The sequence below is a fragment of the Oncorhynchus masou genome, chromosome 15, assembly GCF_036934945.1.
Source record: "Oncorhynchus masou masou isolate Uvic2021 chromosome 15, UVic_Omas_1.1, whole genome shotgun sequence".
Classification (NCBI taxonomy): domain Eukaryota; kingdom Metazoa; phylum Chordata; class Actinopteri; order Salmoniformes; family Salmonidae; genus Oncorhynchus; species Oncorhynchus masou.
This window is the reverse complement of record NC_088226.1, coordinates 48,343,321-48,368,911: the sequence shown is the minus strand read 5'-3', so window position 1 is coordinate 48,368,911 and position 25,591 is coordinate 48,343,321. Positions and strand designations below refer to the sequence as shown.

The following is a 25,591-nucleotide window of genomic DNA, read 5'->3' as shown; positions in this document are numbered from 1 at the left end:
TTACCAAGATGCTGCAGTCTGCACCGTTTAGAAATGCATGAGGCTGGCTGGCGCTTTGGGATTTAGCATAGCGCATGTGTGTGTGTGTGTGAGAAAAGTGACATTTAAGGGTGTCAGACCCAGTCCTGCACTGCTGAGTGGCTAATGGCTAGAACATGCACACATGACCTCACTGTCACGTGCCTGTTGTTTTTCACCTGGATGCAGCAGCTTTTGATTCTGACCCTGATCACACAGACACACACGGCCAAGCCTGTAGTCTCTAACAAGGGACAGCTAACTGTCGCACCAACAACATACTCATCCTATTTGTCTGTGGAGACTCGTGGCTCATCACTGGGCCACACAAACTGGTTCTCAATATAGATTTGTAGGTTTGTTAGGTTTGTTGGAGACGAGATTATAGCACAGCTCACATGGGTCAGTGACTGTGGCCTGAATAAAGCTGTTTCTAGAGGAATGAGTCAGTCTGAAGGTGATAGCTTGCCTGTAGAATGCTTCGGCTCAGTCCTCATATCAGTCAGTGGCTGGGCTGTCTCTTAGTGTGTGGGTGTGGGCCATCCATCATCCTTACTCACAGCCAAGTGTATACACTCACTCACTCACCAGGGTTTAGTTTAGCTGGTAATTGGCGGTGTTTGGCAAAAAAATTGAAGTGCTAATAAATATAATTTTTGCCCGCCTAATTGGGGCGGTAGGGAACCTAGTGGTTAGAGCAGGGACAATAACCCAAAGGTTGCTAGATCGAATCCCAGAGCTGACATGGTAAACATGTCTTTCTGCCCCTGAAAAGGGAAGTCAACCCACTGTTCCTAGGCCGTCATTGTAAATAAGAATGTGTTAACTGACTTGCCTAGTTAAACAAAGGTAAAAAATAAAATAATAATAATAATTGACCGCGAGATGGAAAGTTCAGTCCATGTAAATACATTTGACCACCATGCTTATCGATCTATTGGTTAATTTGCAAGACTTAGAGGATTTAATTTGGGGCTTGTGTATTTTCGTGTATCTTATCCCACATGGACAGCACACAGAGACAATTTCAATGGAAAATCCCTTGTCCGACAGCGCTAGTGCCACTGCTGCAGCTCCTCAGCTGATTGCTGCTGGTGTGAAACATTGGCTTTTATAAGCCCAGACATTGTGTAACAATTCTAAATGCAATCGCCTGTTAACCTTAGTTGATTTCCGCTGCCCCGTGGAAATCAAATTGGCATAATACAAAACTCCCCATAGAAAACTGTCAGTTTAAACTAGTGATTTTGTTTTGCATGGGGTGTGTTTCAATCAACCACATTCGCTGATGTCGCACTTCCGCGGTGAAGGGTGACTGCAGCCACCCTTCGTTGATGTAATTTACATGTATGGATGTATGTGTAAATTACATCAATGCTGAATGAACACTTATTTTAACTTAATATGAAACATCAATAAAATCTATTTTGCCTCAAATAAATAAGTAAACAACATGTTAAATTTGGTTTAAATAATGCAAAACACAGTGTTGGAGAAGAACGTAAAAGAGCAATATGTGCCATGTAAGAAAGCTAACGTTTAATTTCCTTGCTGAGAAGATATGAAAGCTGGTGGTTCCTTTTTAACATCTTCAATATTCCCAGGTAAGAACTTTTAGGTTGGAGTTATTATAGAACTATTTCTCTATATACCATTTTTATTTTTCATAGACCTTTGACTATTGGATGTTCTTATAGGCACTATAGTATTGCCAGCTTAATCTCAGGAGTTGATAGGCTTGAAGTCATAAACAGTGTTGTGCTTCAAGCATTGCGAAAATCTTCTGGCAAAGGGAGGAAAGTGTGGTTTGAATGAATGCTTACAAGCCTGCTGCTGCCTACCACTGCTCAAATCATAGACTTAGTTATAACATAACACACATAAATACGAGCCTTAGTTTCCGGATTTGACCATATTAATGACCTATCATTTTGAAAACAAGACGTTTATTCTTTCAGTGAAATACGGAACCATTCCGTATTTTATCTAACGGGTGGCATCCATAAGTCGAAATACTGCTGTTACATTGCACAACCTTCAATGTTATGTCAGAATTATGTAAAATTCTGGCAAATTAATTAGTCTTTGTTAGGAGGAAAGGGTCTTCACACAGTTCGCAACGAGCCAGGTGACCAAACTGCTGCATATACCCTACTCTGCTTACACTGAATGCGAGAGAAGTGACACAATTTCAGGTACCGCATTGATTATATGCAATGCAGGACAAGCTAGTTAAACTAGTAATATCATCAACCATGTGTAGTTAACTAGTGATTCTCAAGGTTGATTTGTTTTTAGTAAGATAAGTAATGCTAGCTAGCAACTTACCATGGCTCCTTGCTGCCTGCTCTTGATTAACAGGTGTTCATCCTGCCACGCAGTCTCCTCGTGGATTGCAATGTAATCGGCGTCCAAAAAGGCTGATATGTTATGAAAACTTGAAATCGACTCTAATTAATCGGCCATGACGATTAATCGGTCTACCTCTAGTCTGAAGTCAGTACAGCCGATCTGCCAACTTCTCTAAGTGGCTTCCGAACTGTTTGGGCTACACATTAATATGACCCCTCTGGTGGGAAGGTGAGACTCGAACACGTACATGTGTTTTGCTCTAGAATGCCTCACAAGACTCGTCTGAAGTTCCCACCCGGTACCAGTTGAAAATATGAATGGAACTATATATTGTATTTTTTTATTTAACTTTTAATTTAACTAGGGAAGTCTGTTAAGAACAAATTATTATTTACAATGACTGCCTACCCCCGGCCAAACCCTAACCCGGACGATGGTGGGCCAATTGTGTGCCGCTCTATGGGACTCCCAATCACAGCCGGTTGTGATACAGCTTGGAATCAAACCAGGGTCTGTAGTGATGCCTCTAGCACAGAGATGCAGTGCCTTAGACCAATTTGCCGCTCGGGAGCCCCCCCCCGCCCAGCTTACACAGTGCTTAGATTGTAGAGAGTTAAAAACAGTTTTGATGGCCACGATTTAAAAAGGGCTACTATTTAGAGCTACGTGTGAAGAGTGGAGTGGATCTGTTGAGTGAGAAGTTCATATCAGGAGAGGGGGAGAGAAGATGGAGAATTTGTAGAGTGCTGCTTGGCTTAGTTTCTTGAGTAAGATTTTATATTTTCCAGAGAATATACCAATTTTCCTTCTCGAGAAAATTGCAAGAAATTACCGGGCTTCCCAGCATTCCCGTTCAAACCAGAAGTGCTATTTTACCTGTTGAGTGTAGGGGGCAGTATATTGATGTTTGGATGAAAAACGTACCCAAATGAAATTTCTTAGGCCCAGAATCTAGAATATGCATATAATTGTCAGATTAGGATAGAAAACACTCTAAAGTTTCCAAAACTGTCAAAATATTGTCTAACAGAACTGATATTGCAAGTGAAAACCTGAGGAAGAAGTGCTGTTTTTCCTGAAACCTCTGCTCCATTGCATGCCTTCCCTCCATTTAAAGGGATATCAACCAGATTCCTTTCTCTATGGCTTCCACATGGTGTGAACAGTCTTAAGACATAGTTTCAGGCTTTTATTCAGAACAATGAGCGAGAACGCACACGTCGCGTCAGTGGATGGCTGGGTGCTAGCAGAGTTTTGCATGCACAACAGTTTGGAACAGACATTTTCTCTTTCTCCTATTGAAAAATCTACATTCCGGTTGAAATATTATTTATTTATTGTAAAAACAACCTGAGGATTGATTATTAAAAAAACATTTGACATGTTTCTACGAACTTTACGGATACTATTTGGAGTTTGTCTGCCCCCTCGTGACCGCTCGAGCCTGTGGATTTCTGAACAAAACGTGCCAACCAAATGGAGCTATTTTGGATATAAAAATCTTTATGGAACAAAAGGAACATTTTATTGTGTAACTGGGAGTCTCGTGAGTGCAAACATCCGAAGATCATCAAAGGTAAGCGATTCATTGTATTGCTTTTCTGACTTTCGTGACCAATCTACTTTGCTGCTAGCTGTTTGTAATGTTTTGTCTGCTGAGAGAGATGTCCTAACATAAACGCTTGGATAGCTTTTGCTGTGAAGCTTTTTTATTTTATTTTTAAATCTGACATGCCAGGTGGATTAACAACAAGCTTGGCTGTGTTTTGCTTTATTGCACTTGTGATTTCATGAAAATTAAATATTTTTAGTAATTTAATTTGAATTTGGCACTCTGCAATTCAGCGGCTGTTGACACAAAGGATCCCGCTAAAGGGATCGGTGCGCCAAGAAGTTAAATGAATATGGGCATTTCCATCAAAGGACCAATGAGCACTAATGTGAAGTTCATTGGAGCATATCACATTTGGTGTCAAATGAAAGCTAAGAGTCTCTATTTTTGAGAAATGAAGGAAGATATATTGTTATACGCTGTCCAACGATACAATGCAGTAAAGGTAAGTTTAGTACACTGTACTATAGTCTTCTGTACTATGCTCTGCTGTGCTGCACTGTGTTGTGATGTCCAAACTTGTGAAACATGAGGCAGTTTTAATTTTGGCTTCTTTTTTGTTCATTTAGTGTAGTCTTACTCATTTTTACAAAAATATCATGAAGTCACATTTTTTTGTCATTTGAATAATGATTTTGCCCAGTTACTGTCAAACGGTGGAACATTTTAGTCAACTACAGTGGTTCCTCCTTTAAAAGTTGCATCATACTGCGGCACACCTTTGAATGCTGCCGCAGCATTCACGTAATTTAATTGTCAGCCATTGTTTTCTGTTATTGCTAGTCATCTTTGAGAAGCATTTGATAGTATTCCATATTGGCAGTACCAGAGAATTTAAAACCTTATTTGTAATAACATAGTATATGGGATTGATTTTAAGAAATTTGGCCTAATTAATTTTATTCATATTATGGTGTTTCTATTCAGAGAAAAACGAAAAACAAAACCCACAGGGTTTCCGGTAGCATTGAATGGAAAATATGGCGCTGTACAAAGTGATGGTCGGGAGTAGGCTACAGAATGGAGGATTCTAAATTGTTTGCCTTCATTAGACAACTTTGTTCCAATATTTCTGTAAATCAGGGATATTTATTCCCGTAGTACTTCGTTATCGATCCATAACTAAATCAACATCTGCATTTTGAGAATTTTTATCATAAATTTATTAACAAAATGTGTTTATTAGGCTACTGTGCAGTCTCGAATACATACTGTAGTAAACATGGGAAAGCGCCTAATTTCTTGCAAAAGGTAGAGCAGGCCATGTCTGTACTACAGAATGCAGGGCACACGGGAGACCAGTGTGATTTCATAGTTGTGATGTCTTCACTATTATTCTACAATGTAGAAAATAGTAAAAATATAGAAAAATCCTGGAATGGGTAGGTGTCAACTTTTGATTTGGTTCTTGCTGGTACGGAAAATATAGCGCTGTACAACGTGACGGTCGGCAGTACAGTACTGGGCTATTTGGGTTAAGAATCCACCCAGGGCATGAGGAAGGACTTGCCTAGTTAAATAAAGGTTACACTAAGAGTAACATTTCTGCACCCTCATTTTTGTATTCTTGTCTATCCAATACCCAAATGGAGAGTTAGTGAAAATCAAAATCTCATTGATTTATCAAGACCAGTCCCCATGCTTGCATCAGAGCAGTGCGAAACGGTGATAAAATAGTTGTAGGCTTTTGCTTCCAACTTGTATATGCTCTTTAAATAAGACCTACACCATCTTTAACAGCACAGTACTCAACACTAGTGGGACTGATTTCGCATATGGTAGGCCTACAGTGTATCGAAATATTTTTTTCAATGACGTGACTCCGCCAATAATTACATTTAGAGGATTGGAGGACTCAATATCTAAGGGGCATTTTCTGTTAGATATTCAGGTATTCACAGATCATATGTTTAAAAAAAGAAAAATAATTCTAAATTTAATAAGAATTTAATAATAATAATGGTTTAGGATTTCTGGTGTAGGTTTTCTCCATCTGTTGGTGTGCAACAAGTTAGCTATATTTTGAGAACCAGCCACTGTTCACCTCCAATTGATTGCGCTGTGGTTGCCGCCAGTTGTTTTTTTTTTTTATTTGAACCTTTATTTAACTAAGCAAGTTGGGTAAGAACAAATTCTTATTTACAATGAAGGCCTACCCCGGCCAAACCCGGATGACTCTGGGCCAATTGCTCGCCGACCTATGGCACTCCCAATCACGGTCGGATGTGATGCAGCCTGAATTCGAACCAGGGACTGTAGTAAAGCCTCTTGCACCGAGATGCAGTGCCTTAACACTGCATCACTCGGAAGCCATGACCTATATAGAGTTGAAGTCGGAGGTTTACATACACCTTAGCCAAATACATTTAAACTCAGTTTTTTCACAATTCCTGACATTTAATCTTAGTGAAAATTCCCTGTCTTAGGTCAGTTAGGATCACCACTTTATTTTATTTCTCGGCAGCTGTTGCCAGCAGCTCACCACTTTATTTTATCTCTTGGCAGCTGTTGCCAGCAGCGTTAATCATTGCGCTGTTTATGACTTCAAACCTATCAACTCCCGAGATGAGGCTGGTGTGCCTGAAGTGAAATGGATGGCTAGTTAGCGCGCGCTAATAGCGTTTCAAACGTCACTCGCTCTGAGCCTTGGGGTGGTTGTTTCCTTTGCTCTGCATGGGTAACGCTGCTTCGATGTGGTGGCTGTTGTCGTTGTGTGGTGGCTGTTGTCGCTGGTTCGAGCCCAGGGAGGAGAGGGATGGAAGCTATACTGTTACACTGGCAATACTAAAGTGTCTATAAGAACATCCAATAGTCAAAGGTTAATGAAATACAAATGGTATAGAGGGAAATAGTCCTATAATAACTACAACCTAAAACTTCTTACCTGGGAATATTGAAGACTCATGTTAAAAGGAACCACCAGCTTTCATATGTTCTCATGTTCTGAGCATGGAACTGAAACGTTAGCTTTCTTACATGGCACATATTGCACTTTTACGTTCTTCTCCAACACTTTGTTTTTGCAGTATTTAAACCAAATTGAACATGTTTCATTATTTATTTGAGGCTAAATTGATTTTATTGATGTATTATATTAAGTTAAAATAAGTGTTCATTCAGTATTGTTGTTAATGTCATTATTACAAATACATTTTTTTTTAATCGGCCGATTTTTAAATCGATATCGGCTTTTTGTCCACCAATAATCGGCATCGGCGTTGAAAAATCATAATCGGTCGACCTCTACTGTGAACAAATTTGTGGCCTGTATAGAGCCCTGACCTCAACCCCATTGAACACCTTTGGGATGAATTGGAATGCCGACTGCGAGCCAGGCCTAATAGCCCAACTTCGGTGCCCAACCTTGCTTCCACTCAGGCACAAGAGTATTACTAAGTCCCTGCTGCAATGTTCCAACATCTAGTGGAAAGCCTTCCCGCAAGAGTGGAGGCTGTTATAGCAGCAAAGGGGGGACCAACTCTATATTAATGTCAATGATTTTAGAATGAGATGTTTGACGAGCAGGTGTCCACATACCTTTTGGTTTTGTAGTGTATCTGAGGAAGGATATAAAACCATTTTTAAAGTGTTGAAAGTTTCCAAGAGCATAGTGGTCTTCATCATTGGGAAATAGAAAAAACATAGAACTACCTTGACTCTGCCTCGAACTGGTCGTTCTACCAAACTGAGAAACCGGGCAGGAAGGACCTTTGTAAGGGAGGTGACCAAGATCCCAATGCCTGTGGAGGTAGAAATCCAAATCAACTGAGGGGGTCACAATTTTGTAGTTGGATGAATTGTCCATATAATACCGGCGAAAGAAATCGGACATGATTATACCACTGTAAATTGAGAAATATATTTTTATTTGATTTATTTAACCTTATATTTAACAAGGCAAGTCAGTTTTAAGAACAAATTCTTATTTACAATGATGGCCTGGGAACAGTGGGTTAACTGCCTTGTTCAGGGGCAGAATGACTTCCCGAGCTGACGTGGTAAAAATATGTCAATCCAGCAACCTTTTGGTTACAGGCCCAATGCTCTAACCACTAGGCTTCCTGCCGCCCTGGTTCATACACATGAATCGAACGTTTTCAAAATATTTTATTGTTGTTATTTTTGTAGGATTAAAACAACTCAGTTCTGTCACCTCACTTTTATTGACATAGCCTAGTTTTAACTACAAGGCCTGTTTTATCGGCACTGTTGGCTGACTGGTAAAAATATTGAGGTTATTACAGTGTAGTAAGAATTACTTGAGTTTTAGCTTACCTTTTTGACTGAAAGATGCAGCATGGTTAATTTTTACTTCACTTATTGTGGTGATTTTTTTCAGAGGGAACATATCTAATTCTCCATGAATCAGATAGATAACAGGGATCTCACCAAAGAATGTAAGAGGGGTGCTGTGCCACCTTGTGGACTGGCTGCACCACTATGAAAAATAATACATCTAAATTAAAAGACACCTGGTAATCGCATAATTTTTCGACATGAAATTGTCTCTTGTAGCTCATTTGGAAGAGCATGGGTCTTGCAAGGCCAGGTTTGTGTTTGATTCCCATCGGGGACCAGTATGAAAATGTATGCACTCACTTCTGTAAGTCACTCTGGATAACAATGTCTGCTGAATGACTAGAATGTAAAAACAGACTTGGTCAAATACAGATTAACTATAATTGTAGCTGACTGATTCACAAGACCCAGCCAAACAAATGTATAATAAAATTCTACACACAAACTAAGGCTATAGGCTACGTAAAATAACCTGGCTGGCCTACCTTATAGCAAACAAACAAACAAAATAATTGGCATAGGCTGTAGGCCGTACCTGTGGACCTTTTGATTGGTTTCTGCTGAAGTGAGCTCTCAGAAAACACTTCCCCTGCTACATGCCCCAACATGAGCCTTAAGCCGTCTCTCCTCTCCTGTACCTCTACTCATCCTTTCAGGAACTCTGGTTCATCTCCAGCTTGCTAAGATAAGAGGCAGGAACATCAGCTGATCCACACATTCCCAAATGCACAGCGCGTTATCCCTCACTGTCTGTCAACAGGTGACAGTGTGATGTCACTCAACAGACAACCAGGCCATCCGGAGGGGGGTGAACCTCAGAGCATTGAGCTGCTGTGTTGTTAATGTGGACTCACCTGTCTGTGGATCTACTTATCGGGAGCTGGGTTTGTGATTGGGGCCTGTTTGTGACGTGTTTGCGATGTCAGGGGTTTTACTCAACAGGGTGCATTCTCTCCCCATTCCCTGAGCGATGGTTTGTCTTTTGGTGAGGTGCTGGGAATATTGTGATATTGTGGGGAGGTGTTTATTCCAACTCGGTATGGACTGTTAGGTCCTCATCTAGTCTATGGGAATGTTGTGGCATTCGGTATGAGCACTTTTACAGCCATTCACACACCGTGTGTCATTTGGCCTGGGCAGTGAACTTATTGACATCTGCTCTGGGGTCAGGGTAGAAACTCTTGGCAGCTGTTGGTCTCAACCACATCTGGGTTCAGATTGTAACCTGACCCAGCAGGAGGATGTTGGGCAAGTAACCGAAAGGTTGCTGATTTTAATACCAATGCCGACAAGATGTGCCCTTGAGCAAGGCATTTAACCTTCATTTGCTCCAGGGGCACCGTAATATTATGGCTGACCCTGTTCTTTTTACATATCTCATCCTTAACCAGGATCTCTGTTGGACAGGCAGGCAGGCAACTGTAGACTTGTGGGTGTGGAGAGCCTTCTGGTGGCTGCTGTTTGTCAGGTGCCTCAGGAATGTGGTGAAGCGATGGAAAATTGAAGGTTGAGTTCAGTAGTCTGCATGAAACTGATAGGCCTACTACGTACTCAACACTGCCATTTAGAGAACTGTTTGAAACGTAGAAGGCACCACCTGAATTTGTCCATTTCAGTTTGAGTGATCATTCTTCTTTCCAGTTCCATTGGAAAATGTGTTCCCCTGTTTGTGCTTCCCTGAAGGTGATGCTTGTTTGTAACTATTGTTCCACAAGCCTTGAACAAGATAAACCACATTTATCTTGAGGAGACAGCTTTTTAACTGCCACACACAGGTAGTGTTTTAGCAGTGTTTCAGGCCTAGCCTCTCTGTATGGTGTGTGTGTGTGCTCTGTCTGTGTGAAATGGGAGTTGTCCTGTAGGTATGTTTTAGATTACTCCAGCCAAACATTCTCTCCCCTGACTTACTGCATTGACTGAGCTCATCATTGGAACCAACTTTCACATCTCATGTTTTTAAATGAAATGCTTGGATATTGGATATGTTCTCTGCTACTTTTATTGTTTTTAAATTATGTTTTAATTGTTTAGCTGGAACAAAACACTGTGCAGGCCTTTTTTTATTGATTTGTATAAGGCCTTCCACACTGTCATTCATGACATATTTAGAGATTTTCAACAATTGGCCTGAAGCAGGCTGTGCTTCGCTGGGTTGTCAATTATTTAAAGAACACAATGTGTATTTACTGATTGCGTTAAATTAAAAAAAATCTGAACATAAAGGGTTTCACACAAGGGGGGGGGTCCTGTGGGATTATTTAAGATAGTCTTTGAAGAGGTTGGGTTTCAGATGTTTTTTTGGTTGGCTTCAGGGGTGATGCTGGTTCTACCATTGGGGTGCCAGGACAGAGAAGAGCTTTGACTGGGCTGAGCAGGAGCTGCCCTGCTGTAAAGGTGGGAGGGCCACGAGTGTTATGTATGCTATTGACACCACGGCTGACCAGAATCTTTCAGAGTCTGTCTGCCTTTATTGTACTGCAGAGGGCCTTTGTTGAACTGAAGGTAGTGCTTAATGCAGGTAAAACCAGGTACATGTCTTTTTCCAGGCCATGTAAAAATATATCATGATTTCTGCATACATACTTCGGATGGTGCCATCATTGATCGTGTTCCCACGTATAAATATCTGGGCATTTCATTCCACATACATGTTGAGTTCAATAAAATTTTATAGGAATAGGTCATACCTTACATAGACCGCTGCGCCACTCAGGAGCCCCCTAAGGCACTGCTTCTCAGTGCTAGAGGCGTCACTATAGACCTTGGTTCGATTCCAGGCTGTATAACAACCGGCTGTGTTTGGGAGTCCATATGGTGGCGCGGAATTGGCCCAGCATCGATAGGGTTTGGCCATTTTAAAATGGCAGAAAACTGAATTATTCATTGACATTCATTCTGATTTTAAACTATAGCAATATCAATTATGACTGCTGCTGCTTCTGTATTGAAGGCCCTGGACGCTGAATATCATAGTGTATAGCGCTTCATTATGTTCGATAGGTTCAGCACTGTACTCTGTATGAGAAGGTATGCTGGCCTGATTTGAAGTCTCCCAAATCTATGCATTGCTCTCTTTTTGTCGATTTTAAAGCACTCTTGTGTAAACTACCACCGTACCTCACTTTTCTGGTAACCTACAGAAATAGAAGCATCAGACATGATCTCAGGAATGGTTAACTCTAGAGGTACCTTTTGATCTCGACATATTTAGGTAAATCTACCTTTAGCTATTTTGCGCCTTGCTTCTGGAATGTCTACAGAGTTCAATGAAAGTAAATTTTTTGGTTCCAACTCACCTGGTTAAATAAAGTAAAATAAATAAATGCATAGTGTGTATATGATTACATAATAATATTATGCATGTAGCATTGTCTATTTGTGTATGGTGAATTTGTCTATTTGTGTGTGGGTGTTCATGGATTTATTCTGTGCTCATCATATGAATCTAACATGGGCTCTCTCCTCTCCCTCAAGATTGCAGTGTGAGGAGGACACAGACAGACAAACACACCCACTCTCTGAGCCGTAAAGAGGCAGCCATACCTCAGCTCTCAAGCACAATGCCTATCTGACACACAACTAGTAAGTACAAGGTGTGTCTGTGTGTTGTAAACTACAGTAGAAGCTCTAATCAGGCTTAGCCCCAGGCAGAATCTGAGCCACGTTAACTTTGTGTTGCTGTGGCAGACAAACGACTGCTCTGTTCTACTCTGGTTGAATGGTAGCCACTTAGACAGGGGACATAATGACAGGCCAACACACAGTTTGAGACAGAGGGAGGAACTGGTGGCTAGACTGACATAAGGACAGCTGTACCAGTGGAATGTCTGTGTGGTAAGTCTGTGGAAGGCAGCCCTTTGTTACTGTACTTCGGCTTGGATGCACCCGCACGCACACACACACGAAGTCCAGCAAGCCACACAAAGGCCAGTGCTGTCTGTCTTGCACACAGGGTCTCTCTATGCTGTATGTCAGCGATCTGAACAGCTCCTTATTCCTCATTAGGTTCACTGTCGTGTATGTGTGGAGGATTTAATAAGAGAAGGGAAGGACACTAGGAATGTTATCAGACAGCTGGTGATTATTTAACATGTCACTATGACACATTTGTTTCAGTGCCTTTTGAGAAGTGTAAGTTTTTTTTTTTTAAGGACGTTTGATTTTAACGTTGTCGTAACGTTCAAAAACAAGTTTTTCCATCTCGGGGTTAAACAAAAAGTAACAGGGTTGACTGTATCAGGGTTGACGATTTCATCTTAAATCAGCCATAATTCCCCTTGTAACAGGGAGTGGCAATTGAATGCATACTTCACAAAAAAATGTAATGTCTAATACAATTGAAATAAAATGGAGTCTTTCATGAGAGTAAAAAAAAAAAAAAAAAAAGGAAAATAAACAAAATGAGAACAAATAATAAGAGTAAATACTGCTTGTTTGAATGCCCTGTATGTTGTGAGTAGAAGGTGGTGATGGGCTGGTGATAAGATATTATGAATCTCACAGAGAGATGAGAAAGCATAAGAAAATGAGTTTTTATCAGTCAGGGAAATAAGTGCTAAAAACATGTCAGCTCACTATTTTAAAAAGATTGAGAAAAAGGTATAGGATGGAAGAAATGGGGTAAGAAAAGTGTTCCATCACACCACCAGAAAATTGCCTAAAAGAGTCAAACCAGCTCACCTGCTTTTACACCGATTTAACTGTTAGATGTTCAATTTTTCTTTAGAAAATAATATTTAAAGAGCGTTCCACCATAATTAAACTCTGTTACATGAACTGAACTCTCATTTACCTTAAAATGAGGGACAGATTTTTATTTTTTTAACCTTTTTAATTTATAAATGAATAATCACATGAAATAAAATTATCTTCAGAAATTACTTTGTCAAAGTAACAAAATAACGAGAGCTTTACATTGATGGGCGAAACATGGAGACATTTTGGGATTAAGTGGGTTAAAATCTTAGAAGTGACAGCCTTGAAGTGACACAGGTTTGATGGAGGTACATGTCAAAATGCTGAATTTTAGCACTTTCACAAGCTGTTATTCATAATTAAAATTAGATTTATTACATTTGAAATATAGTCTAAAGGGCACTTCATTTAATAGACTTTTAAAACACAATTAGAATGCACAATTTCTACTTAAGTTAAAATATCAAAGGGACACAAAAATGCACTATTTTCACGGCACGACCCAGGGTCTGTACGACCCTGTATGCAGCCATACAGTTATGGACTATAGGGATACGGCTGTAGGTTGTTGATTGACAGCATTAAGCCTATAAGTGTGTAGTACAAGCTGTTCCAAGATAGATAGGGCTCATACTAACTTCTCCCGATCCACTCTACTTCAGATCTCTGGCTAATGCCTACCCTAAGCTTTTTCAGCTGTCTCCTACCTACTTCAGACAATCTCCTCTCGATGCTCTCACGTGCTCTCATTCTTTCATTTACTTGCATACATGCATGCATACATACATACATACATACATGCATGCATGCGTCGGAAAGTATTCAGACCCCTTGACTTTTTCCACATTTTGTTACTTTACTGCCTTACTCAAAACAAAACAAAATTGCAACCTACACACTACCCAAAATTGAAAAAGTAAAAAAAAATTGTTTTATTTGAAATTGTAGCAAATGTATAAACAATAAAACATTTTACATAAGTATTCAGACCCTTTGCTATGAGACTCAAAATTGAGCTCAGGTGCATCCTGTTTCCGTTGATCATCCTTGATGTCTTGCTGCGGGCGATTCCCTGATCCACCTCTATGCAGACGACGCCATTCTATATACTTCCGGCCCGTCCTTGGACACTGTGCTATCTAACCTCCAAACGAGCTTCAATGCCATACAACACTCCTTCCGTGGCCTCCAACTGCTCTTAAACGCTAGTAAAACCAAATGCATGCTTTTCAACCGTTCGCTGCCTGCACCCCCACGCCTGACTAGCATCACCACCCTTGATGGTTCCGACCTTGAATATGTGGACATCTATAAGTACCTAGGTGTCTGGCTAGACTGTAAACTCTCCTTCCAGACTCATATCAAACATCTCCAATCGAAAATCAAATCTAGAGTCGGCTTTCTATTCCGCAACAAAGCCTCCTTCACTCATGCCGCCAAACTTACCCTAGTAAAACTGACTATCCTACCGATCCTCGACTTCAGCGACGTCATCTACAAAATTGCTTCCAACACTCTACTCAGCAAACTGGATGCAGTTTATCACAGTGCCATCCGTTTTGTCACTAAAGCGCCGTATACCACCCACCACTGCGACCTGTATGCTCTAGTCGGCTGGCCCTCGCTACATATTCGTCGCCAGACCCACTGGCTCCAGTTCATCTACAAGTTCATGCTAGGTAAAGCTCCGCCTTATCTCAGTTCCCTGGTCACGATGGCAACAGCCACCCGTAGCATGCGCTCCAGCAGGTGTATCTCACTGATCATCCCTAAAGCCAACACCTCATTTGGCCGCCTTTCGTTCCTGTTCTCTGCTGGCTGTGACTGGAACGAATTTCAAAAATCGCTGAAGTTGGAGACTTATCTCCCTCATCAACTTCAAACATCTGCTATCTGAGCAGCTAACCGATCGCTGCAGCTGTACATAGTCTATCGGTAAATAGCCCACCCAATTTTACCTACCTCTTCCCCATACTGTTTATATTTATTTACTTTTCTGCTCTTTTGCACACCAATATCTCTACCTGTACATGACCATCTGATCACTCCAGAGTTAATCTGCAAAATTGTAATTATTCGCCTACCTCCTCATGCCTTTTTCTCACAATGTATATAGACTCTCTTTTTTTCTACTGTGTTATTGACTTGTTAATTGTTTACTCCATGTGTAACTCTGTGTTGTCTGTTTACACTGCTATGCTTTATCTTGGCCAGGTCGCAGTTGCAAATAAGAACTTGTTCTCAACTAGCCTACCTGGTTAAATAAAGGTGAAATAAAAAGTTTCTACAATTTGGAGTCCACTTGTGGTAAATTCAATTGCTTTGGAAAGGCACACACCTGTCTATATAAGGTTCCAAAGTTGACAGTGCATGTTAGAGCAAAAACCAAGCCATGAGTTTGGAGGAATTGTCCGTAGAGCTCTGAGACATGTTTGTGTCAAACCACAGATCTGGGGAAGTAGACCACATTTTGTTTGCAGCATTGAAGGTCCCCAAGAGCACAGTGGCTTCCATCATTCTTAAATGGAAGAAGTTTGGAACCACCAAGACTCTCTTCATAGAGCTCTCTGCCCGGCCAAACTGAGCAATCTGGGGAGAAGTGATGAAGAACCCGATGGTCACTCTGTCAGAGTTCTAGAATTCCTCTGTTTAGATGGGAGAACCTTAAAGAAGGACAACCATCTCTGCAGCACTACAACAATCAGGCCTTTATGGTAGATTGGACAGACAGAAGCTGCTCCTCATTAAATGGCACAAGACAGCCCGCTTGGAGTTTGCCAAAATGCACCTAAAAGGACTCTCAGACCATGAGAAACAAGATGCTCTGGTCTGATGAAACCAACATTGAACTCTTTGGCCTGAATGCCAAAGTCTCACGTCTGGAAGGAACCTGGCACCATCCCTACGGTGAAGCATAGTGGTGGCAAACATGTACAGAGATCCTTGAAGAAAACCTGTTTCCAGAGCACTCAGGACGTCAGACTGGGATGAAGGTTCACCTTCCAACAGGACAACAACCCTAAGCACACAGCCAAGACAACCCAGGAGTGGTTTCGGGACAAGTCTCAATGTCCTTGAGTGGCCCAGCCAGAGCATGGACTTGAACCCGATCGAACATCTCTGGAGAGACCTGTAAATAGCTGTGCAGCAACACTCCCCATCCAACCTGATAGAGCTTGAGAGGATCTGCAGAGAAGAATGGGAGAAACTCCCCAAATACCTGTGCCAAGCTTGTAGTGTCATACCCAAGAGGACTTGAGGCTGTTGCTTCAACAAAGTACAAAGGGTCTGAATGCTTATATAAATGTGATATTTCAGTGTTGAATTTTGTATACATTTTTTTATAAAAAACCCTTTTGAATTTAATTATTTTAGAATAAGTCACAATGTGGAAAAGGTCAAGGGGGTCTGAATACTTTCTGAATGCACTGCGTGTGTGCGCGTGTGTGTATACACAATTGCAGTCTCAAGTTTGGACACGCCGACTCATTCAAGGGGTTTTCTTTATTTTTTATTATTTTCTACCTTGTAGAATAATAGTTAAGACATCAAAACTACGAGATAACACACGGAATCATGTAGTAACCAAAAAAGTGTAAAAAAAAAATGCAATATTTTTGAGATTCTTCAATGTAGCCACCCTTTGCCTTGATGACAGATTTGCACTCTCTTGGCATTCTCTCAACCAGCTTCACCTGGAAAGCTTTTCCAACAGTCTTGAAGGAGTTCCCACATATGCTGAGCACTTCTTGGCTGTTTTTCCTTCACTCTGCAGTCCAACTCTTCCCAAACCATTAAATTTGGGTTGAGGTCAGGTGATTTTGGAGGACAGGTCATCTGATGCAGCACTCAATTTCTCTCCTTGGTCAAATAGCCCTTACACAGCCTGGAGGTGTTTTGGGTCATTGTCCTGTTGAAAAACAAATGATAGTCCCACTAAGCGCAAACCAGATGGGCTGGTGTATTGCTGCAGAATGCGGTGGTAGCCATGCTGGTTAAGTGTGCCTTGAATTCTAAATAAATCACTGACAGTGTCACCAGCAAAGCACCAATACACCACATCCTCCATGCTTCATGTTGGGAACCACACATGCGGAAATCATTTGTTCACCTACTCAGCGTCTCACAAAGACACGGCTGTTGGAACCAAATATCTACAATTGACTCATCTGAGCAAAAGACAGATTTCCACCGCTCTAATGTCCGTTGCTCGTGTTTCTTGGACCATGCAAGTCTCTTCTTATTGGTGTCCTTTGGTAGTGGTTTCTTTGCAGCATTTTGACCATGAAGGCCTTATTCACGCAGTCTCCTCTGAACAGTTGATGTTGAGATGTCTTAAATGAACTCTAACTCTAATGAACTTATTCTCTGCAGCAGAGGTAACTCTGGATCTTCCTTTCCTGTGGCTGTCCTCATGAGGGCAAGTTTCATCATAGTGCTTGATAGTTTTTGCAACTGCACTTGAAGAAACGTTCAAAGTTCTTAAAATTTTCCACGTTGACTGACCATGTCTTAAAGTAATGATAGACTCTTTGCTTATTTGATCTGTTCTTGCCATAATATGGACTTAGCTCTATTTGGTAAAATACCATCTTCTGTATAACATACCTGAACGCATTAAGAAGGAAAAAACTTCCACAAATTAACTTTTAACAAGACACATCTGTTAATTGAAATGCATTCCAAGTGACTATGGTCACTAAGCTGGTTGAGAGAATGTCAAGAGTGTGCAAAGCTGTCAAAGCAAATGGTTACTTTTAAGAATGTCAAATATAAATTATATTTTAATTTGTTTAGCTTTTGGGGGGGGAGTTACATGATTCCTCGTGTTAGTTTATACTTGATGTCTACAATGTAGAAAATAGTAAAAATGTAATGATTTGGTGTGCCCACTTTTGACTGATATTGTATATACAGTGCTGCTTGAAAGTATGTGAACCCTATAGGGCTGGTACTTTTTCTGATTTTAAAATCAACATTCAAAATCCTTATCTAAATTTGTAATAAATACATGCCAAGTAAGTGGAAGAAACACAAAAATGATATTTTCATTGTTTACTTAACAAAAGTGATTTAACACACAGATTTGATATGTTTAAAATTATTTGAACCCCTTAAGTCAATCATTTGGCGCACCTCCATTAGCAGCGTTCACTTTGATTACTGGCTATAGGAGACGTTTACTCCGTCTGTGATTTTTGCCCACTCCTCCTTACAGAACTCAGCCAATTGAGTGAGGTTTGAGGGGTGTCTGGTATGAACTGCCCTCTCCAGGTCCTCCCACAGCGTCTCGAATGGATTTAGGCTAGGACTGACTTGGCCAATCCAAAACACACATCTTTCTCCTGAGCCATTCTTTGGTAGATTTGTTTGATTTGTTTGGGTCATTGTCTTGTTGGAAGACCAGTTTTTGGCCCAGCTGTAGCTCCTTGACTGATGCCTGAAGTTCTGTTCAGGAATCTTCTGGTCCAACTCAGAATTCAGTGTTCCCTTAATGATGTGGAGTTGTCCATGCCCAGTGTGGGAAAAGCAGCCCCAGATCTTGACATTCCCACCACCATGCTTAGCTATTGGGATCAGGTTCTTTTGGTGGTACTTTTGACTCATCGGTCCAGATAATGGACTTCCAGAAACCTTCAGGTTTGTCCAGGTGGTCTTTGGCAAAGTTAAGACTGGCAGTTTGGTTCTTTTTTGACAGCAGAGGTTTCTTCTAAGCAAACATCCCATGAATGGCATTTTGGTTCAGTTTTCTTATTATTGAAGCATGCACAGTTACCTGAGATGCAGCAAGGAAGGTCTGCAAATCTCTAGATGTTATCTATGGGTTGGCTTTTACCTGATTTAATGTTTTTGTGGCTCTTGGGGGATATTTTGGAAGCGCGTCACTTATTTTTGCACCTGCACTAATTACTTTTAATGTTGTTTGTCTACTACACACATGATATCCTCTATGGTATTGGTAAATATACACCTGTTAGGTCAGATCAAAAAGACTAGTTCTGATTAAATGAAGATTTCATGGTAAACACTAGGGGGTTCACATACTTTCAAGCAGCACTGTATATTCAATATGTTTGTTTTGCTCCCGTTTCCTCCCTTAGCTTTTGGCAAGCTGTGACTGTGCTGCCAGCTCCAGAACACCAGACCTTTCCCCAAAAAGTATACACAGTTTCTCTTTGTTTGATTGTTCTGTAAATGTAGAACTTCACATTTTGAACACTGTGTCTCAATTCAGTAAATGCTTTATTGACGTGGATAGTGGTTGTCATTGTTGCCAAAGCAATGTATATGAAGTATGACCAAAATGAACAATATTTTTGAGCAACAATGTTAATTGTTATCACCATTTTAAGTTTCATATGATAAATGCCTCCTGATTGAAGCATATTTGGAGTAGTGGATAGAAAGTGCTGCTCTTCCTCACCTCTGCCACTGTCTCTCCTCTCTTGCACTCTGTCTCCTCGCTCCTCTCGCTGTCTTTTTCGCTCGCTCGCATGCGTGGGCCACACTCGCTTTCATACTTGAGGATTACACTGCCAACTGAGCTGGTTAAACCACAGCTTATTGAGCATCTGTGTGTGTATGTCTGCATGTGTACTTGGCACCTGTATGTGGGGCTAGAGCACTGCTGATTTCCCACATCTGAAGTGAATCTCCTACCACTTTCATCCACAAGGGTGCACTGTTGATCCAGGGTTTTGTGAGCATTGGTCTGATAAATGGAATATGGGTTTACGTCGTTTCTCGTTTGTGTGCCTGTCCAGAGTGCACACACTGAGGATGAGTAGTGCTGTGCTGCACTGACAGACAAATGGTGTGGGAATGATGGACCTCCCCAATGGCCAATCAAGCGTCACCACCGCTGCTGCCACTGCCTCGGAGGTGAGCCACACCCCTTCCCCCCTTAACTTCTCCCATTCTGATGATTTCATTGATGTGTGTCTGTGCAGGGCTAAAACAAACACTAACAGAGCGCTATGGGTGTCAATCACCCCCCCCCATATTTCTTTGAGCTTTATGTTTCCCAAGTTCCCTGCCCTAACGTGTGTGTGTGTGTGTGTGTGTGTGTGTGTGTGTGTGTCCAGAAGAGCAGCAGCTCAGAGTCTCTCAGTGAGAAGGGTTCTGAGCTGAAAAAGAGTTTTGATGCTGTCGTCTTCGATGTCCTGAAGGTTACCCCTGAGGAGTATGCAGTAAGTACCCACCCTGGTGTGTGTGTGTGTGGAATAGCGCGTATGTGACATTGAGACACTAGAGGGGAATGATGCATCTTGGAAAGTCTTTCAGAAAGAGAGGATGAAGTGGGTGAGCGATCCAGGAGGATACACAGGCACAAATGTCCTCCGATATTCTCAATAGAACGAGGCCATTCTAAAAGCTACAACTCCCAGCCCCTGTTAGATAGATCACCATGGTCCTCCCTAATATCCTAGGCAGTCAGTTTCCATGATGTCAGACAACATAAACCATCTGCCTGCGCAGACTAGACCATGACTCTGTGTAGAGTATAATGAACGGCTGTGATTTACATGCTTTTCCCTGAAAAGCCAAAGGTCCGTATATTATATATAGAAGATTTAGGTCCAACTTTCAACTTGGAAGTTTGTCGTCCAGGCAGTATGGTTAGAGCATTACTGTAGCGCAGTTGTGATTTGTGATGTGATTACCCACAGGGCACATACATCAGTTCAACGTCTAGATTTTGTTGAGTTGTCAACTACTCTGAATTCAATGTGATATCAACCAACCTTTTCACCCTGTCATTGTATTTAGTTTAAACGTTGATTTATTAATTTGTGCAAAGCCAATCAGTTTTCCATGTCCTCACATTGAAATGTTTGATTGAAATGACATGGAAACGATGTTGATTCAACCAATTATTGCCCAGTGGCTAGTGCAACAAGCCTTTAATGCCGACACAGTCTCTCTTAAGACTCTAGGTTCTCGGTACAATTCCAGTTTGAGCCTTTCCACTCTCCCCTGCCTTGCCATACCCAGCTAGACAGACAGAGGGTGGTCTCTACCTTTTCTATCCCCCTCCAGATTGAATTTCTCCTGGTTATTCTGGGACTATTGAATAAAGTTTTGGAAGCACTGCCTGCAATGATGTCAGGTCAACACTTCAGTCCAAATCTGTTTCCCTAATTACTGCTCTGATGCCTCTCTCTTGCTCTCTCTCCTTATCCTGCTCTCTCCTTATCCTGCTCTCTCTCCCCTTCTCTCTCATTATCCTGCTCTCTCTCCCCTTCTCTCTCTTTCTCTCCAGGGTCAGATCACTCTCATGGATGCTCCGGTGTTCAAAGCCATTCAGCCTGAGGTGAGGTACAGGACTGTCTGTCCCCCTGCTTCTCTTCTTACACACCATGATCACCACACACACACACACACACACACACACACACACACACACACACACACACACACACACTCTCATTCTCACACCCTATAAATGGTCTACGTGAAAGCCAGTGTAAGCATGTGTATCCGTGCGCTGGCTCTCTGTAATCTTGTAAAGTGAGCTGACACCTCAGGGATAACCTGTGTTTAGGGTTGGCCGCAGTAGACCACTTAAAGCGGCGTCCGTCCGTCCACATCACACCACCACCATGTGGAATCACTCTGGCTTCTGATTGGTTAGCAGTGTAGGGTAAGCCTATTTGTTCCACCTATGCTCAAATTAGATTTTGGCACTTGTTACAGTTTAAGTAATACATTTGAATAAGAAAGTAAGTAATTTAGTTGAGGATAGGATAATGGTTAAGGTTAGTGGTTAAAATGGATGTGTTATTGCCAGCCTGTAGAGTGGGACAGTTCTCCCTGCCTGAGCCCGCCAATGATTCAAACTCCAATTAAAGGACGTTATACTGTTGTCTCTGGTGCCTTTCCACAGCTCTGCTACCAAGGGATTTATAGAGACTGACATGCCCTTGTGTTCTGTTCTGACTGACTGACAGACTGATTAGGCATTTGATGATCTCTACTCACATTGAAACCCAATGTAGCGTTCTGGGCCCTTCACTTTTATGACTGATAGAGATGAGAAGATCGGATGGGGAAGATGAGAAAAATAGCAAGGATGGCGGGAGAGCAGAATGGACATTAAATAAGGTGAACGATTGGGTGCAGGGACGAGGGGGTTAGTAGAGGTGAGTGGGCTGGAGTGAGGGGGAAGCGGTACCAATGCACCAAGTGTGGAACCAACAGGCTCTTAAACAGCTTCAGCCCCTCAAGCTATACTGCTAATAATTAGTTATTTAAATATTTAACCAATAGCTACCTGGAATATCTGCATTGACCCTTTTTGTCCATAAGAGCTTTCCACACCTGGATTGTGCAACACTTGCACATTACTCTTTGAAAAAATTCTTCAAGCTCTGTCAAATTGGTTGTTGATCTTTGCTAGACAACAATTAACAGGTCTTGTCATAGATTTTCAAGTAGATTTTAGGTCAAAACTGTAACACGGCCATTCCCTGTCTTCTTGGTAAGCAACTCCAGTGTAGATTTGGCCTTTTGTTTAAGGTTATTGTTCAGCTTAAAGGGGAATTCGTCTCCCAGTGTCTGGTGGAAAGCAGACCTAACCAGTGTTTCCTGTAGGGTTTTGCCTGTACTTTTTTTTTTTTTTTTACCTTTATTTAACCAGGTAGGCTAGTTGAGAACAAGTTCTCATTTGCAACTGCGACCTGGCCAAGATAAAGCATAGCAGTGTGAACAGACAACAACAGAGTTACACATGCAGTAAACAATAAACAAGTCAATAAAACAGTAGAAAAAATCAATGCAAAAGGCATGAGGAGTCAATAATTACAATTTTGCAGATTAACACTGGAGTGATAAATGGTCAGATGGTCATGTGCAGGTAGAGATACTGGTGTGCAAAAGAGCAGAAAAGTAAATAAAATAAAAAAGTATGGTGATGAGGTAGGTAAATTGGGTGGGCTGTTTACAAATGGACTATGTACAGCTGCAGCGATCGGTTAGCTGCTCAGATAGCAGATGTTTAAAGTTGGTGAGGGAGATCAGTCTCCAACTTCAACGATTTTTGCAATTCGTTCCAGTACAGGCAGCAGAGAACTGGAAGGAAAGGCGGCCAAATGAGGTGTTGGCTTTAGGGATGATCAGTGAGAGACACCTGCTGGAGCGCGTGCTACGGGTGGCTGTTGCCATCGTGACCAGTGAACTGAGATAAGGCAGCGCTTTACCTAGCATGGACTTGTAGATTACCTGGAGCCAGTGGGTCTGGTGACGAATATGTAGCGAGGGCCAGCCGACTAGATCATACAGGTCACAGTGGTGGGTGGTATAAGGTGCTTTAGTGACAAAACGGATGGCACTGTGATAAACTGCATCCAGTTTGCTGAGTAGAGTATTGGAAGCTATTTTGTAGATTACATAGTCGAAGTCGAGGATCGGTAGGATAGTCAGTTTTACTAGGGTAAGTTTGGCGGCGTGAGTGAAGGAGGCTTTGTTGCGAAATAGAAAGCCGACTAGATTTTATTTTAGATTGGAGATGTTTGATATGAATCTGGAAGGAGAGTTTACAGTCGAGCCAGACACCTAGGTACTTATAGATGTCCACATATTCAAGGTCGGAACCATCCAGGGTGGTGATGCTAGTCGGGCGTGCGGGTGCAGACGCTGAGATCCTGATTGAAGACAGCGAAGGTGTATTTGAAGGGCCAGTTGGTCAGGATAACGTCTATGAGGATGCCCTTGTTTACAGATTTAGGGTTGTACCTGGTGGGTTCCTTGATGATTTGTGTGAGATTTGAGGGCATCTCGCTTAATTGTAGGACTGCCGGGGTGTTGAGCATATCCCAGTTTAGGTCACCTAACAGAACAAACTCTGAAGCTAGATGGGGGGCGATCAATTCACAAATGTCCAGGGCACAGCTGGGAGCTGAGGGGGGTCGGTAGCAGGCGGCAACAGTGAGAGACTTATTTCTGGAGAGATTCAATTTTTAAAATTAGAAGTTCGAACTGTTTGGATATTTACCTGGAAAGTTTGACATTACTTTGCAGGCTATCTCTGCTGTCGACTGCAACTCCTCCCCCTTTGGCTGTTCTATCTTGATGGAAAATGTTATGGATGGAAAATGTTATGGTTGGGTATGGAAATCTCAGAATTTTTGGTGGCCTTCCTAAGCCAGGATTTAGACACGGCAAGTACATCGGGGTTGGCAGAGTTTGCTAAAGCAGTGAGTAAAACAAACTAGGGGAGGAGGCTTCTGATGTTGACATGCATGAAACCAAGGCTTTTTCGATCACAGAAGTCAACAAATGAGGGTGCCTGGGGACATGCAGGGCCTGGGTTTACCTCCACATCACCCGTGGAACAGAGGAGGAGTAGGATGAGGATGCGGCTAAAGGCTATCAAAACTGGTTGCCTCGAGTGTTGGGGACAAAGAATAACAGGAGCAGATTTCTGGGCATGGTAGAGTATATTCGGGGCATAATGCGCAGACAGGGGTATGGTGGGGTGCGTGAACAGCGGAGGTAAGCCCAGGCACTGGGTGATGAGAGAGGTTGTATCTCTGGACATGCTGGTTGTAATGGGTGGCCTTCTGTACTTAGCTCCATTTATGTTTACATTTTTATCCTGAAAAACTCTAGTCCTTAACGATTACAAGCATACCCTTAACATGATGCAGCCACCACTATTCTTGAAAATATGGAGATTGGTGCTCAGTAATATGTATTGGAGTTGTCCAAACAAATAACAACACTTTGGTTTCAGGACAAAAAGTAAATTGCTTTGACACATTTTTTGCCTTATTACTTTAGTGCGTTGTGACAAACAGGATGCATGGTTTGTAATATTTTTTATTTTGTACAGGCTTCCTTCTTTTCACTCTGTCAATTAGGTTCGTATTTTGGAGTAACCTCTGTTTTTGATCCATCCTCCGGTTTCTCCTGTCACAGCCGTTAAACTCTAACTGTTTTAAAGTCACCATTGGCCTTCCTTTCCAGCAAACAGTTTTTTTTGTAGTGACTGAGTGTATTGATACACCACCCAAAGTGTAATTAATAACTTCACCATGCTCAAATGGATATTCAATGTCTGCTTTATATATTCTACCAATAGGTTCCCTTTGCGAGTCATTGGAAAAACTCCCTGGTCTTTGTGGTTGAATCTGTGTTTGAAATTCACTGCTGGATTGCGGGAACTTACAATTATCTGTATGTGTGGGATACAGAGATGAGGTAGTCATTCAAAAATCATGTTAAACATTATTGCATTTTGAGTCCATGCAACTTAAGTGATTTGATTTTTACACCTGAACGTATTTAGTCTTATTCAATACTTATTCACTCAAGACATTTCAGCTATTCCTTTTTAATTTATTTGTAAAAAATTAACAGTGCCTTGCGAAAGTATTCGGCCCCCTTGAACTTTGCGACCTTTTGCCACATTTCAGGCTTCAAACATAAAGATATAAAACTGTATTTTTTTGTGAAGAATCAACAACAAGTGGGACACAATCATGAAGTGGAACGACATTTATTGGATATTTCAAACTTTTTTAACAAATCAAAAACTGAAAAATTGGACGTGCAAAATGATTCAGCCCCTTTACTTTCAGTGCAGCAAACTCTCTCCCGAAGTTCAGTGAGGAT

The 25,591-nt window shown here is 41.5% G+C and overlaps 1 protein-coding gene across 1 annotated transcript in view; it reads left to right on the top strand.

The window, feature by feature from the left end:
- The first annotated feature begins 19,789 nt into the window (after window positions 1-19,789).
- Window positions 19,790-25,591, top strand: part of ralgps2 (Ral GEF with PH domain and SH3 binding motif 2) — a 99,315-nt gene continuing 93,513 nt past the window's right edge. The window contains exons 1-3 of the mRNA XM_064989513.1: window positions 19,790-19,858; window positions 20,062-20,166; window positions 21,240-21,290. Of these exons, the coding sequence (XP_064845585.1) occupies window positions 19,799-19,858; window positions 20,062-20,166; window positions 21,240-21,290 (216 nt within the window). The 5' untranslated portion in view covers window positions 19,790-19,798. The remainder of the gene's footprint in view (window positions 19,859-20,061; window positions 20,167-21,239; window positions 21,291-25,591) is intronic.